The sequence below is a fragment of the Leptodactylus fuscus genome, chromosome 2 (assembly GCF_031893055.1).
Source record: "Leptodactylus fuscus isolate aLepFus1 chromosome 2, aLepFus1.hap2, whole genome shotgun sequence".
In the NCBI taxonomy this organism is placed as follows: domain Eukaryota; kingdom Metazoa; phylum Chordata; class Amphibia; order Anura; family Leptodactylidae; genus Leptodactylus; species Leptodactylus fuscus.
In genome coordinates this window covers 199,489,475-199,502,856 of record NC_134266.1, presented here as the reverse complement: position 1 = coordinate 199,502,856, position 13,382 = coordinate 199,489,475, and the positions used below count along the sequence as shown (strand labels likewise).

Sequence of the window (13,382 nt, the reverse complement as noted above, 5' to 3'; positions counted from 1 at the left end):
TGGGGGCGCCCTCATCGCTGTGGGAGAACTAATTTGCATACTAGTAAAAACTGGTATGTCTAAGCAACGGCGCGGCGGTAGATCACGTCTAAAGGTAAGAGACGAATAGCCTTTCTAAAGGCTATTCCGACGTCTTCTCCACACACAAAAAAAAAAAAGCTTTAATGGTAGAATCCCTTTAACTTGACAGAATCAAATGTCTTTTTATACACAGTCATAAAACAAAACAACATGTGTTGTGAGAAGTGACACTATAGACTCCAAAGATGGAAATAAAATCTCTACTGCTATATCACAAATCATTAGTAACAATACTGATATATTACAAATCATCAATAGCAATTGTACTGTTACTAATGATTACTCTGTTACTAAGCTAGATATTACCTGAGAGCTCCCTTGTATACAATGGCAAAATTCAGGTAACTTCACCCGGTTGTTATCTCTGGTCGATAGACAACCAGACAAGGTGCAGCGTACATCCTTGGAGCTCAATCTCTATTAGTCAGGCCAGAGCATTCTTCATCCTCCAATATTTAGAACTTGCATACAATAGGAATGTGGGAAGATGTGATGTTCTTCTAAGATTGCCATGGAGACCAAGACTAAAATATGGTTGAAAAGATGAAAATGGCTTCACTTCTGCTACCAGATTTCCACTAAACTGTGTAAGGAGTTTTCAGGTAGACACAATGTTGTTTTCCTCCCCTATTCCTTATTTGGTTTAGTCCCTTTTAGTGTCTCTTAGCTGGGTTCACACTAGCGTCCGGTCTCCGTTCTGAGGTTTCCGTCTTCTGCTTGCAGAAGACGGAAACCTGTTAGACCAGGTCCGACCGTGAGCGCTGGTGAGCATTTTGATCTCTCCGCAGCGAACCTGTTTTTTTTAAACCAGACACAAAGCCCTGCATGTCCAACTCTGTGCCCGGTAAAAAAAAAAAAATGGTTTAGCTGTGGAGAGCATAAAACGCTCACGGCCGGACACTTTTCAAACTGCCTGCAGGTTTCCGTCTCCTGCCAAGTTTCGGTCAGGAAACGGAAACCTGTATAAATGGAGACCGGGCGCGGATGTGAACAAGCCATTACCTGCACAATTTACAATAATGTGCTTTACATAGGGAAGTAAACCACAAATTCTGACTTGTAAAAGTTTGTTTTTCAGTAGGACATCTTGTGCTGTAGAATAGACTGCTTTATAACCCACGCACATCAGTCAGCCGCAGTGATATGTAGAACTCCGAGCATTTGTCATTCTGCATAACTGTAAGAATGGAAATCTATACAGTGTGTCACAAGTAAGCAAGCCCCCATATAAAGTGAAAACTGTTTGAAGACGATGAAGGGGAAAGTCTTAGTCCATGTCGACCAACATGGTGCCTATTTTGAATGGCGTTAACTTCAGTTTCTCGAATTGGAAGGTAGGTGAATAACTCGCCAGGTAATACCTTCTTGCATGGGCACAAGGATTCAGAAGAAGTAAGAGGCTTCAGCTTTCTAATAATTCTTAGGAGGTTCCATGTGACAGAACTGAAACCCACACCAGCCCTTGGTATAGACTAATAATCCCGGACCCACCTAGATTTAACCTCACTCCAGCCACTCTCCCCCCCCCCCCCCCTTTGGTGAATGGATCCCAAAAAGTAGAATGTTGCAATTTTTGTGGAAAAAAAAAAAATTAATGGGAGCCAAAAATTGCAACTTTTCATGTACTATATACCACAAAAAGTGGCATATAAAGTACTAGCTGGAACCTGCGACTTCGTCTGCGGTGATTGTAGAAGTGGGTATATACAGGCGCGGGTAAGGTTTTCGTACTGTGTATAAGGTATGGGATATGAAATATAACTTTGTATCTTGTTTTTGCTAAAATTCAGAGAATACGTGAGACTTTTGTGTTGCAGTTACTTTGTATTTGAGCTGCTATACGGTGTTGTGAGAAACATTACATAGTGACTTTGGGACAGAGGTATTTGAAGTTAACCCCTTCCCGTCGATGGCATTTTTTGATTTTGGTTTTTCATTTTTGACTCCCCTCCTTCTAAACCCCATAACTTTTTTATTTCTCCACTCCCAGAGTCATATGAGGTCTTAATTTTTCTTGGGACAAATTTTTCTTCATGATGCCACCATTATTTATTCTATATAATGTACTGGGAAGCAGGGAAAAAATGCTGAATGGGGTGGATTTGACAAAAAAATGCATTTCTGCGACTTTCTTAGGGGCTTTGGTTTTACGGCGTTCACTGTGCAACCAAAGTGACATGTCCCCTGTATTCAGTGTTTCGTTACGATTCCGGGGATACCAAATTTATATGGTTTTATTTACATTTTGACCCCTTAAAAAAATCCAAAACTGTGTTAAAACATGTTTGTTTTTTTTTTTGAAAAGTCGTCATATTCCGACAGCCGTAACTTTTTTTTTTTTTTTATACGTGCGTGTACGGGGATGTATAAGGCGTCTTTTTTTTTGCGGGGTCAGGTGTACTTTTTAGTTCTACCATTTTCGGGAAATGTTATTGCTTTGATCACTTTTTATTCAAATTTTTATCAGAATCAAAAGAGTGAAAAACGGCGGTTTGGCACTTTTGACCATTTTTCCCGCTACGGCATTTACCAAACAGGAAAAATATTTGTATAGCTTTGTAGAGCGGGCGATTTTGGACGCGGGGATACCTAACATGTATGTGTTTCACAGTTTTTAACTACTTTTATATGTGTTCTAGGGAAAGGGGGGTGATTTGAATTTTTAATCCTTTTTATTTGTTTTTATATTTTTTTTTACTTTTTTTTTTAAAAAACTTTTTTTTTTGCATTTATTAGACTTCCTAGGGGTATTGACATGGGTGGGCGGTGTCGCGGATTGTCAGAGCGGTGGGGGTCGGCAAACATGGCTGCTCCGGAGCGTTAAAGAGAGCCTCCTGGAGTATCGTTAAGGGGAGGGGCAAAGTGGTAAAGTATATGTATATGAGATTGTGTGGGGTTAGGGGCGAGGCTGCAGAGGGTAATATGAATTTTGTGGCTTGCTATGGTCCAAAGTGTGTGAGATTGCAGAGATGGTGGTGTGAGTTTGGGTTTTGTGGGGGTCCTGGCACAAACGTATGTGCGCTATTGTGACAAAAAGTAGCCTATTGCGCTATCGAGTGTAGTGACTATGTTTGTGGAAAATTTCAGCCAAATCGGTCAAGCGGGTTTTGCGTGATTGAGGAACAAACATCCAAACCCACAAACATCCAAACTCACAAACTTTCACATTTATAATATTAATAGGATAAGTCAGACCAGACAAGTTCAGAATCAGATGTTCTCACTTCACTCTCCCCAAGTTTTGCAATGGGAACCTTGGCACACAGAACAGTTTATGCAGCTGGTGAGCAGTGCAGTCTAAGGTACTCTGCTTCAAGCGTTACAATATCTGCAGCTGACTCAGAGCTGCTTCCTTCTTGGCTCTGTCTGCATTTATTCAGATATGTCATTGGTATACATTGAGTGATCATAAAGTGCATCTCAATAAATTAGAATATCATCAAAAAGTTTGTTTTTAGTAATTCAGGTGATTTGCTCACCACGGAGATACTGCGGGAAAAATCGTGGCATTTTACAGTGCATGCAAAGGGGATGGAATTCATGCGAATCCCATGCCCACTTTGCGGGGAAAAAAACACAGTGCGGATACGCTGCAATTTGCAAAGCCATTGCGGCTTTGCAAATCGCAGCATGTCAATTATATCTTCGGCAACGCCAGCGGTTTTCCCATAGATATAATTGGTTCAGAAAGTCCGCAGAGGAAAATTCCGCAAATTTTCTGTTGAGAGCGCTGCGGAAAGAACCGCAGTGCGTTCACGCCGCCGTTCTTTCCGCAGCGCTTCAGCGCTACGATTACAGCCTGTGGGGCCTTACCCTTAGTCTGGTTCAGTAGGCAACACAATCATGGGGAAAGACTGCTGACTTGACAAATGTCCAGAAGGCAGTCATTGACACACTCCTCAAGAAGGGTAAGCCACAAAAGGTCATTGCTAAAGAAGATGACTGTTTAGAGTGCTGTATTAAAGTATATTAACAGAAAGTTGAGTGAAAGGAAAAATTGTGGTAGAAAAAGGTGCAAAAGCAAGTGTTAAGAAAAGGTCATTCAAAAATTTTGGGGAGATTCACAAGTCGTGGACACCTGCTGAAGTCAGTGCTTCAAGAGCCATCACACACAGACGTATCCAGGACATGAGCTACAAGAGTCGCTTTCCATGTGTCAAGACACTCATGACCAAAAGACAACGCCAGAAGCTTCTTATCTGGACCAAGGAGAGAAAGAGCTGGACTGTTGCTCAGTGGTCAAAGGTATTTTCAGATGAAAGGAAATCTTGCATTTAATTTGGAAAGGCCCAAGTCTGGAGGAAGAGCAGAGAGGCTGCTGTACACAATCCAAGCTGCTTGAGGTCTAGTGTGAAGTTTCCACAGTCAGTGATGGTTTGGGCAGCCATGTCATCTGCTGGTGTAGGTCCACTGTGTTTTATCAAGGTTGAAGTCAATGCAGCCGTCTACCAGGAAATTCTACAGCACTTCATACTTCCCTCTGCCCACAAGCTTTTTGGAGATGGAATTTTCATTTTCCAACAGGACTTGGCACCTGTCCACACTGCCAAAAGTACCTGGTTTAATAACCACAGTATCACTATGCTTGATTGGCCAGCAAACTCCTCTGACCTTAACCACACAGATTCTGTAGGCTGCTATCATACAACCTGGGCTTCCATAACACCTCTGCAGTGCCACAGGCTGATCCCTCCATCCCACCGAGTATTGAGGGCATTTACTGTACATGCTTCTCATTTGGCCAACTTTTCTGTGTTTTAAATATATATTTTTTTACAGATGGTCTTCTGTAATATTAAAATTTTCTGAGGCCTGGTTCACATTTGCGTTTCGGGAGAGTCCATTGGAACCCTGACACCCTCCCCCCCCCCCCCCCCCCCACGGAATTCCAAATGCATAGACTGTAATGAGGTTCGTGTGTGTTCTGTGCAGTGTCTACATGAATCACGCAGAGAGAAAAGTACTGCAAGCGGCACTATTCCTTCCGCATGATTCGTGCGGAAAACACACAGGCCCCATTTATAGTCTATGGAGTTCGTGTTTGTTTCTTAGCTAACCACTTTTTTAATGTGTTCGGGGGGGCGGGAAGGTGTACATCATATTCAGGCGATATGTATTGTGACAAATATTTGTTGGTGAGCTGCTATCCTCTTGTAGAAAGAAAAAAAAAATATCTTTAGGGAAGTTTATGAAATTTGTAAAGCAATCTGCAGTATGTAAAATGACCACAGTGTGGTGCTGTTCATTTACAGATTGCATGTAATAGCCTATACAGTTTATGAGCAGCGGTTTTGATCCAACTGCAGGCGTCAATATAAAATACTAGCTTTCCTTTTTGTTTTTAACAAAAAGTCAACATACCCCAACAACCCTTCATGCCCCCTCCCCCTCCATAGGCCTGTTACTGTAATAAACTATGTTCTATTATTTGTTTGTTTGGTTTTTCTTTTAATGGATTAACTTATTTATTTATTTTTGTTTTGTCTTCTTTTGTAGTTTCTCAAGCAGTTGGGGGTTGGCTGTAGTTGGCAATTTGTAGATGTCTATGGACTTGACCCTGAGCTTCTCGGTTTAGTCCCTCAGCCAGTATGTGCTCTGCTACTTCTCTTCCCTGTAACAGAAAAGGTAAGTTTCCCATAGATACATTACTCGTGCCACAGAAATGTACATTAGATGCAGACTATGGTATGGAATGGGGGAATTTATCAGCTTGTGCCTTTTTTTTTTACTCTGTCCATTTTCATGCAGTTTCATGTCTTTTGTATATGACTCCTCACTTTTCATTTTTGCTGTAAAAGTGGACATGGCTTATTCACACCTCCCAACCGTCCCGATTTCCGCGGGACAGTCCCGATTTGGGTGACATGTCCCGGTTGGAGGGAGATATGTCCCGATTTCAACTCAGATCTGCGTCCAGAGGACGCAGATCTGAGTTGAACACATATGCGGCTGAAACGAGGAGCTGACACAGGTCAGCTCCTCGCTTCGCCGCTGCCCGCCTCTCTCCCTGACACACGCGGCTGAAGCTGCTCGCGTGCTCGCTTCGCCGCTGCGTCTCTCTCTCGCTGACACATGCGGCTGAAGCGAGGAGCTGACCTGTGACCGCACATTTTGTCCCTCTTTCGGTTCTTCAAAAGTTGGGAGGTATGCTTATTTGAAGTAATATTTTATGATCCATCTATGTCAAACCTACTTGCTATCTTTTAAAAATGCACAGCAAGTAAGAACCAGCGGAATGATCGGTAATAGGTTTTCAAAACACTCAGCAGCCCCATAGATCAGCGGATGCCTGCAAATATACAGTTACGCAGATAAAGTATTAAAAATATGCCCGAATTCTGGCCCAAGTTGCACAAACAAAGTCTTGCATGCCTCATACCATATTGATGGCCTATCTATAGGTTAACAATATCAGATTGGTGAGGGCTCTACATCTAGCACCGCTGATGTCGGCAGCTGTGACAGTGGCCATAACCTAACAGTGGCCATGACATTTGCCTCACAGTACATTGATGGCCTATCCATAGGTTATCAATATCAGATTGATGGGGCCACGACACTCGATACCCAGCCAGTCAGCTGATCTCAGCGGCTTTGATACCAACAGAAACCCAGCAGGACAGGTTTATTGTTTCAATTTGCTTAAAAAAAATTTCAGTACATTCATCGCACTGCCTTTACTTTTTGACTCTGCCATGTGTGACAGGGGGACGAGGTTTATCAGAAAAGGAGCAGGGCTTGCCATAAAGTGGTAGGGCTTAATATGCGCCACCATGTGCCAACATTTTTGCTAGGGTTTTTTTTTTTTTTTTGTACTTCTGTTGGGAGGGGGGGTCACTTGTAGAGCACTTTTGCTGTAATAGAGACTTCCTTCTCCACAGTTATTACTACTTATGTGGATGGGGGACTATTGGGGCACTATTACTGTAATCGTGTCCCCTCCACAGGCAATGGTCTACACACGTTGATTCACCTCCCCCCCCCCCCCCCCCCCTTCACTTAGTAATTAGTGTCTGTGCCAGGTTACTTCAGTTTGGCACCCATTCAACTGATAAAATCCTGGAAGACCCTTAGCTTCTCTTACTGCATAAATGACACCTGAATCCGCCTTCTTTTCTCTAGTTAATATATTCAGATAGTGTGGTTGTTCGGCTGTCTTCACAACGCAGCCAAGAGTGGTGAGGCAGAAAACACATGCACTTTTACTGCAAATTGAGTTTTCGTAAGCATTCCCTGTGCTAAAAGCGTAACTGTACCAATTTGCAGTAAAATTACAGAATAACCACATTATGTGAATCTACCTGAGGCAAGCTTATATAGTGCACATCCCCTTTAATAATTATGTTGTATTTGTCTATAAGAATATTTCAGTGATTATTAAGGCCTGTATCGTTGGAGTGGGCTTGCTTTGGCTCAGTATATGTAAGAAAACACCATTCTGCTACAGCCAAGACATGACATATTAAAAGCTGTGGATGTGAGATTGTCACAAATAACATTAAACGACTGAATCCTTTTATATTTGCTTCCAATCAGTATGAGCGCTTTAGGGCAGAGGAGGAAGAAAAAATTAAATCCCACAGTCAAGATGTAGATTCCTCTGTTTACTTCATGAAGCAGACAATAAGCAACGCCTGTGGAACAATTGGCCTCATTCATGCAGTGGCAAACAACAGGGACAAGCTCAGCTTTGGTAAATATCTTTGTTTCTTCATAACAGAATGTATCCAGCAGGTGGTGCAAGAACACTTCATGAACAATCTCACCTTAATAACCTTGTCCAGTCTAGAAACTAACCTGCTATTCCCTTTCACCTGCTCCTTTGTTGTTAACTTCACACTAGTGTTGGCTATCCATTATTCCGATCCATCAGAAGACCAGAATAACAGATAGACGGACTGCTAAAATGGTGATTAAGCATGGACCCCCCCAAAAAAACCATAATGGGGTCCACTGGTGTCCATTGTTTTGAAACTGAATGAAAGTTGTGTGTACTAGACATTTTTGTCCGCCAATTTCAGCTGTACATTATGATGAAGTCTAGCACAAATGTGACCCGGCATTGTATTGTATGTAACCCCCAAATGTAAAGCACCATGGAATTAATGGTGCTATATAAATAAATAATAATAATAATCCAGATGCATCAGTGAAAACTGCACCAAATTGTGAGAATTTTGGTGGAAAACTGGAATCTTAATCGCTGTGATTGCTCTGGTAAAATTTGGTAGCACAATTTGTTGCTGTAGGCTCACTATTTAGATTCCTTATCATACTAAACTCTAGGGGTGTATATCAGCGAGTGCTAAAAATCTGTTCCTTAGTAAGTGTCTCAATATGTCACTGATGGAGATTGCTTTTCTTTTTTGTTTTTAGAAAGTGACTCTGCTTTGAAAAAGTTCCTGGATGATTCCAGTGCATTAAGTCCTGAAGAAAGAGCCAAATTTCTAGAAAAAGATGAGGTATGTACAAGTGCAACCAGAACTAGGAGTAACAGAAGTAAGCAGAGTGGTCAAGTGATGACTGGTGCAGCCATATTTAAAGAAGGGGGCCCTTAAAATCTAGTCTAGGCTTGTGTGGCGAAATGCTTTCTACTGTAAATAAATTGCTTGGTTTATAGTAAATCTGTCTTAAAGAATTTACCTCCACCCCCAAACGAGACTGAAAGTGTAATGAGAGTGTTTTAAGAGCCCAACGTGTCTGTGGTTCCCAGCACTTATGCTGCCTTGCCTATCGAACCTGGGTTGCTGGCTAGTTGGAGAGTTGCAGAGCTTTGGTGGTGCCCCCGGTACACTTCTAGCCTTATTTCCATATTACTAAATATTGATTTTTTTCCCCAATGAACCTGAGTTTAGTGAAATCAAAGGTATGCTTTGAATGTTTGCTAACAGCCTAGTCTGTAAGGGGTAGATTCTTGATATTCTCTTTAATCTTTTCCAAATTTTACAAATGTATGTTGTACATCCTGACAGGGCAGCACTTCAGTAGTCAAGAAAGTTTCTGATTAGAGATGAGCGAGTTCTATTCGAAACAGCCGTTTCAAATAGCATGCACCCATAGGAATGAATGGAAGCGTCCATTCATTCCTATGAGTGCGTGCTATTCAAAACGTAAGTTTTGAATAGTACTCGCTCATCTCTATTTCTGATTCCTTCTTGCTACTAATACCAATATCTTAAATTTATAACATGGAAGATTAGAATTTTTTTTTTTTTTTTATTTAAATTGATGCGTGTATCACAATAGTGTCTGCTACAGATCTGAATTTATGAGCAGTTAAAGTGAGTCCTTCATAAACTTGCAGATCTCACTTTCTGACTTTGTATTTAACTGCTTATAACTCCGGCTCTGCGACAGATAGTATTGTGATCCTAGCATTGTTTTTAAGATGACTTTCTCCCCTTTATAATAAGACCTCACATTTTGAACTGTTTTATAGATCCTAATTTATGAACAGTTAAACAGCCCCCAATTTCCATCCCCACCAACATCATAGAGGATGAGGGTGGGATATGCTCGCAGGCTTCAGAGAGGCTTTGTTTAATCTGTAACTGACTCCTATGAGAGACCTTCTTATCTAATAACCCCTCTGAGCTTAAGCAGGCTGTATTATGCCACAAACCGTTTACCAGCAGAGATGAGTGAGTAGTATTCGATCGAACACCTCCACCGCATAGTTCTTGGTGTAAATAAGTGCCAGGGAAGGTGGGAGGGGCAACGAATTTTTACTGCCCCTCCCACCTTCCCTGGCACTTATTTACACCAAGAACTATGCGGCGGAGGTATTCGATCGAACATACTCGCTCATCTCTATGGGCTGAGTATGTAGGGAAGAACAGGATGGTTAGAGTGACAGGGAGGGGTGTATGGGAGTGAGGAGGTTGGGAGGGGGGGGGATGGGGAGTCGGTTAATAAGGAAGTTACATAATAGAAAGGACAAGGATGCTATCCAAAGCAGGAGACACCCAGAAATCTCTCAAAATACACTAAAAAGTATATGGTTACATTTTATTAACCCATTAATAGCACTAATAGATACTTTAAAAAAAAAAAAAATTTGCCTGGAAAAGCCCTTTAATCATGGATTAATAATTTCTAGATACGGTCCTGTCCAGACCTAATACTACTCATAGCTGACACTTTACCGTAATTACATCCAGTTTAAACTGTTTTCTGTGGTCTCTGGACTGATAGGTTTTACTAAGGCAATGTTCCTTTCCATTGTTTCCCTTAGCTTGATCCATACAGCAGTGAGAAATGTTTCTGAAATTCCCTTTGAAGGGGTGCTGTACCAATATAATTATATGTTGTACAGTGTCAGAACATCAAGTGCTAGAACTATGTAATATACAATACATTGTGTTAACATTTTGCCTGGGTTAGCAAATACAACATGTGCAGGGAAGCCGGGAGCTGTCATTGGGGCCACAGCTTTGTCCTTGTCAGCTGCTGCACAAAAAGGCTGGCTTTAAAAGAACTCAATAGAACTAGCGATGTCCATACAATAACTCACAAGAATAATCCTGCAGCCACTCTGACATCTCTTTGCTTCCAGGCAGTGGCAGAGTTTTAATAGAATCTATATTATATTAGAGGATTTCTCACTAATGACATCTAACTACTGTCCACAGGTTAGAGGATAAATGTCTCATGCTTGGAGGTCTGACCCTATGGACCCCCAGAAGTCAAGGGAACTTGCATGCATCTGAGTGTCCCCTGTGAATGAAATGGTGGCACAGATTTATGGCCAATGCTCTATTGACTTCTGTGCGACTGGAGATTACTGCCCCCGAAATCCAATAGAAGTAAATGTGGTGCTGACCACAAATGCTCACTAGTTGTAGTAAACACACGTTGGAATAGCCTTTAGAAAGGCTATTCTAGTCCTACCTCTGGTGTTCTTCTGCTCATAGCTGTTTTTGAACCACTTTGGGTTTGGGCCACGCATACAGTGCATGTTACCCCGATCATCTTGATTCTCTTCCTCCGTGACCGCACAGCGCATGACTGGGATTTGGATCTCACTGAAAACAATGGCGGCTGCTTTCAGAAAAAAGAGGAAGATGCAGAGAACAAACATATAAAGGGCCATGAGGTGGCATTCTGGTATGTCGCTGCTGTGTTCAAAGTACAGAGGGAATGCCCCCTGTGCTCCCTGAGCTTCATTTACATATATACAATATATCTAAAAAATAGCGGCAAGCAGAAGAACACCAGCAATAGCACTAGAATAGACTTTCTCAAGGCTATTCCAGCATGTTAACTAAAATATGAAATTTGAAATGTAGACTCCCTTTAAGACTTCTATTATTGAAAGCAATCTTACTTTACAGCATTTTTACCACACTTGCCTAAACCTTTTGCACAATGCTGCATATTGTTGTAGGATAAACTATAAGAGTGTAAATGATGAGCTAAAATATGTGACCTGTCCCACACACATATATTGTAGCTTGCTAGATATAACTAGTTACTGGTTAGATTTTTGTTTTTACTTATGGTAAATTATTATTTTTTTCTTCTTGGAAAATCTTGTTTGGCTTTGTGTACATGCCTAGTATTCCTGTGGTCCAGTTTTATTGCAGTGTGGCTTAGACAAGTATTTCTGTAGCTATTAACAAGATTATTACGCTGTTATCCAATTTCAGAGTATTCGGGTTACACATGAGAGCAGCGCTCAAGAGGGACAGTCTGAGGTAAGACTTCTTTATTTTGTGTTTTGTGCCCATTTCAGTCTTGCCAATTTTCAGGGAACAGACTTGACACTGATACTGCTCATTCACATGTAATTGAAACCCCTGTCTGGGAAAATATTGGCGTATAAGAATCTCTTGTATAATAATCATCCTGCAGAATCACTAGACCTAAAACATCCGTTTATAACTTGTTCGCAAACTATGGCTGACATGTAAGGAGTCCGAAATGTAGGAAAGGTGTAAGCACACCTATGTGGATGCTAGAAATTGTGCAATGTCCTGGTGGTAGAGACTCTTCAGCTATGATGTGGTTTATATTTATCTGGGGATATAACAGTCAATGGATTCTGAATCCCGTGTTAAAGGGAACCTTTCACTTACTGACCTCGTACAGCAAAATCCGGGGGTGGGTCATGTCATATGAAAATTGACCTACCTTTTTTTCTTAAATTGCTGATCCATGGCTGATGTACAATCCTTAACAAACTTTTCTCACATAATATGGAAACAAACCTAAAGATGTTTTACACTCCATAGCTATGTATTGCGGTGATGTCTCCAACTTTCTAATGATGCGCCATGTTTCTGTGAAAGCAATAGTTTATCAGAGTGCTTGCATTACCTCATGAAACGCCCCTATAGCTATTCCCACTCCCAGTGTATATGCAAATCTGTTTTCCAAGATGTCAATAGGAAAACGGTGCCCCTGTTTGCTGCCTCTAGGGGTAGCTCTCTTAAACATCATGCATGACTTTTTCAAACCATTTCTTCCTACGCTGTCCTGAAGAGATCCAACCAGATTGAAACAGCGCTGTCCACAGCTGGGATTCTGTTCCTTTTGGAATGGATCTATTCGTTTTGCTAATCCTCGCATCATAGCATAACTTGTTGAAAAAGTCATGCATGATGATTAAGAGGGCAGCTAACAGGCACTGTTTTCCTATTTACATCTTGGAAAACAGATTTGCATTTTTGTTTTCCATAATCCCCCAGTGGTGCGAAGATGGCTTTGTAGGACTCCATACGCCTGTGAAGGTGCTCTCTCCTTAAGGAGTGATATTATCCCCATAACCAGTGTTTGAACTGTAAATGTTTTTGTGTGTGTTCATACATTTTTGGCGATAACCTAGTCATCTAGTAGTCTCTATTTGGCCTCAATGCAGTAAATGTCATTTACTCCTCTTCATGTTTACATTCCATAAATTTCTGACACTTGGGGGACCCTGCTCTGGAACCTGCACCTGTCTCAAAATGAATCCACCCTAGGTTTCGTCATGACGATGTTGAGTTAAATGCAGAATGTCATCAATGGTTGGGCTTTACGGAAACAGTATAGGTCAGTGATGGCGAACCTATGGCACGCGTGCCAGAGAGGGCACGCAGAGCCCCCTCTGCTGGCACGCGTGCTGTCGCCCTGATCGCTCACTAACGGCGAATCCGGTGCAGGATTCCCCGTTAGTGAGCGATCGCTGCCTTCAGCTGGTTGTGCAAATGCGCATCCAGCTGAAAGCTGTCAGTGTAGCTCAGTGTAGGCCACGCGTACTACGCGGCCTACACTGACTACAGAGTGTGACCTCTGAACAAGCGCGGGCGTGATGACGTAAG

General features: G+C 41.8%; 1 protein-coding gene across 1 annotated transcript in view; it reads left to right on the top strand.

Annotated features, from left to right (window-relative positions):
* Window positions 1-13,382, top strand: part of UCHL3 (ubiquitin C-terminal hydrolase L3) — a 42,827-nt gene that overhangs the window by 3,487 nt on the left and 25,958 nt on the right. The window contains exons 3-6 of the mRNA XM_075265424.1: window positions 5,578-5,706; window positions 7,618-7,774; window positions 8,458-8,543; window positions 11,730-11,777. Of these exons, the coding sequence (XP_075121525.1) occupies window positions 5,578-5,706; window positions 7,618-7,774; window positions 8,458-8,543; window positions 11,730-11,777 (420 nt within the window). The remainder of the gene's footprint in view (window positions 1-5,577; window positions 5,707-7,617; window positions 7,775-8,457; window positions 8,544-11,729; window positions 11,778-13,382) is intronic.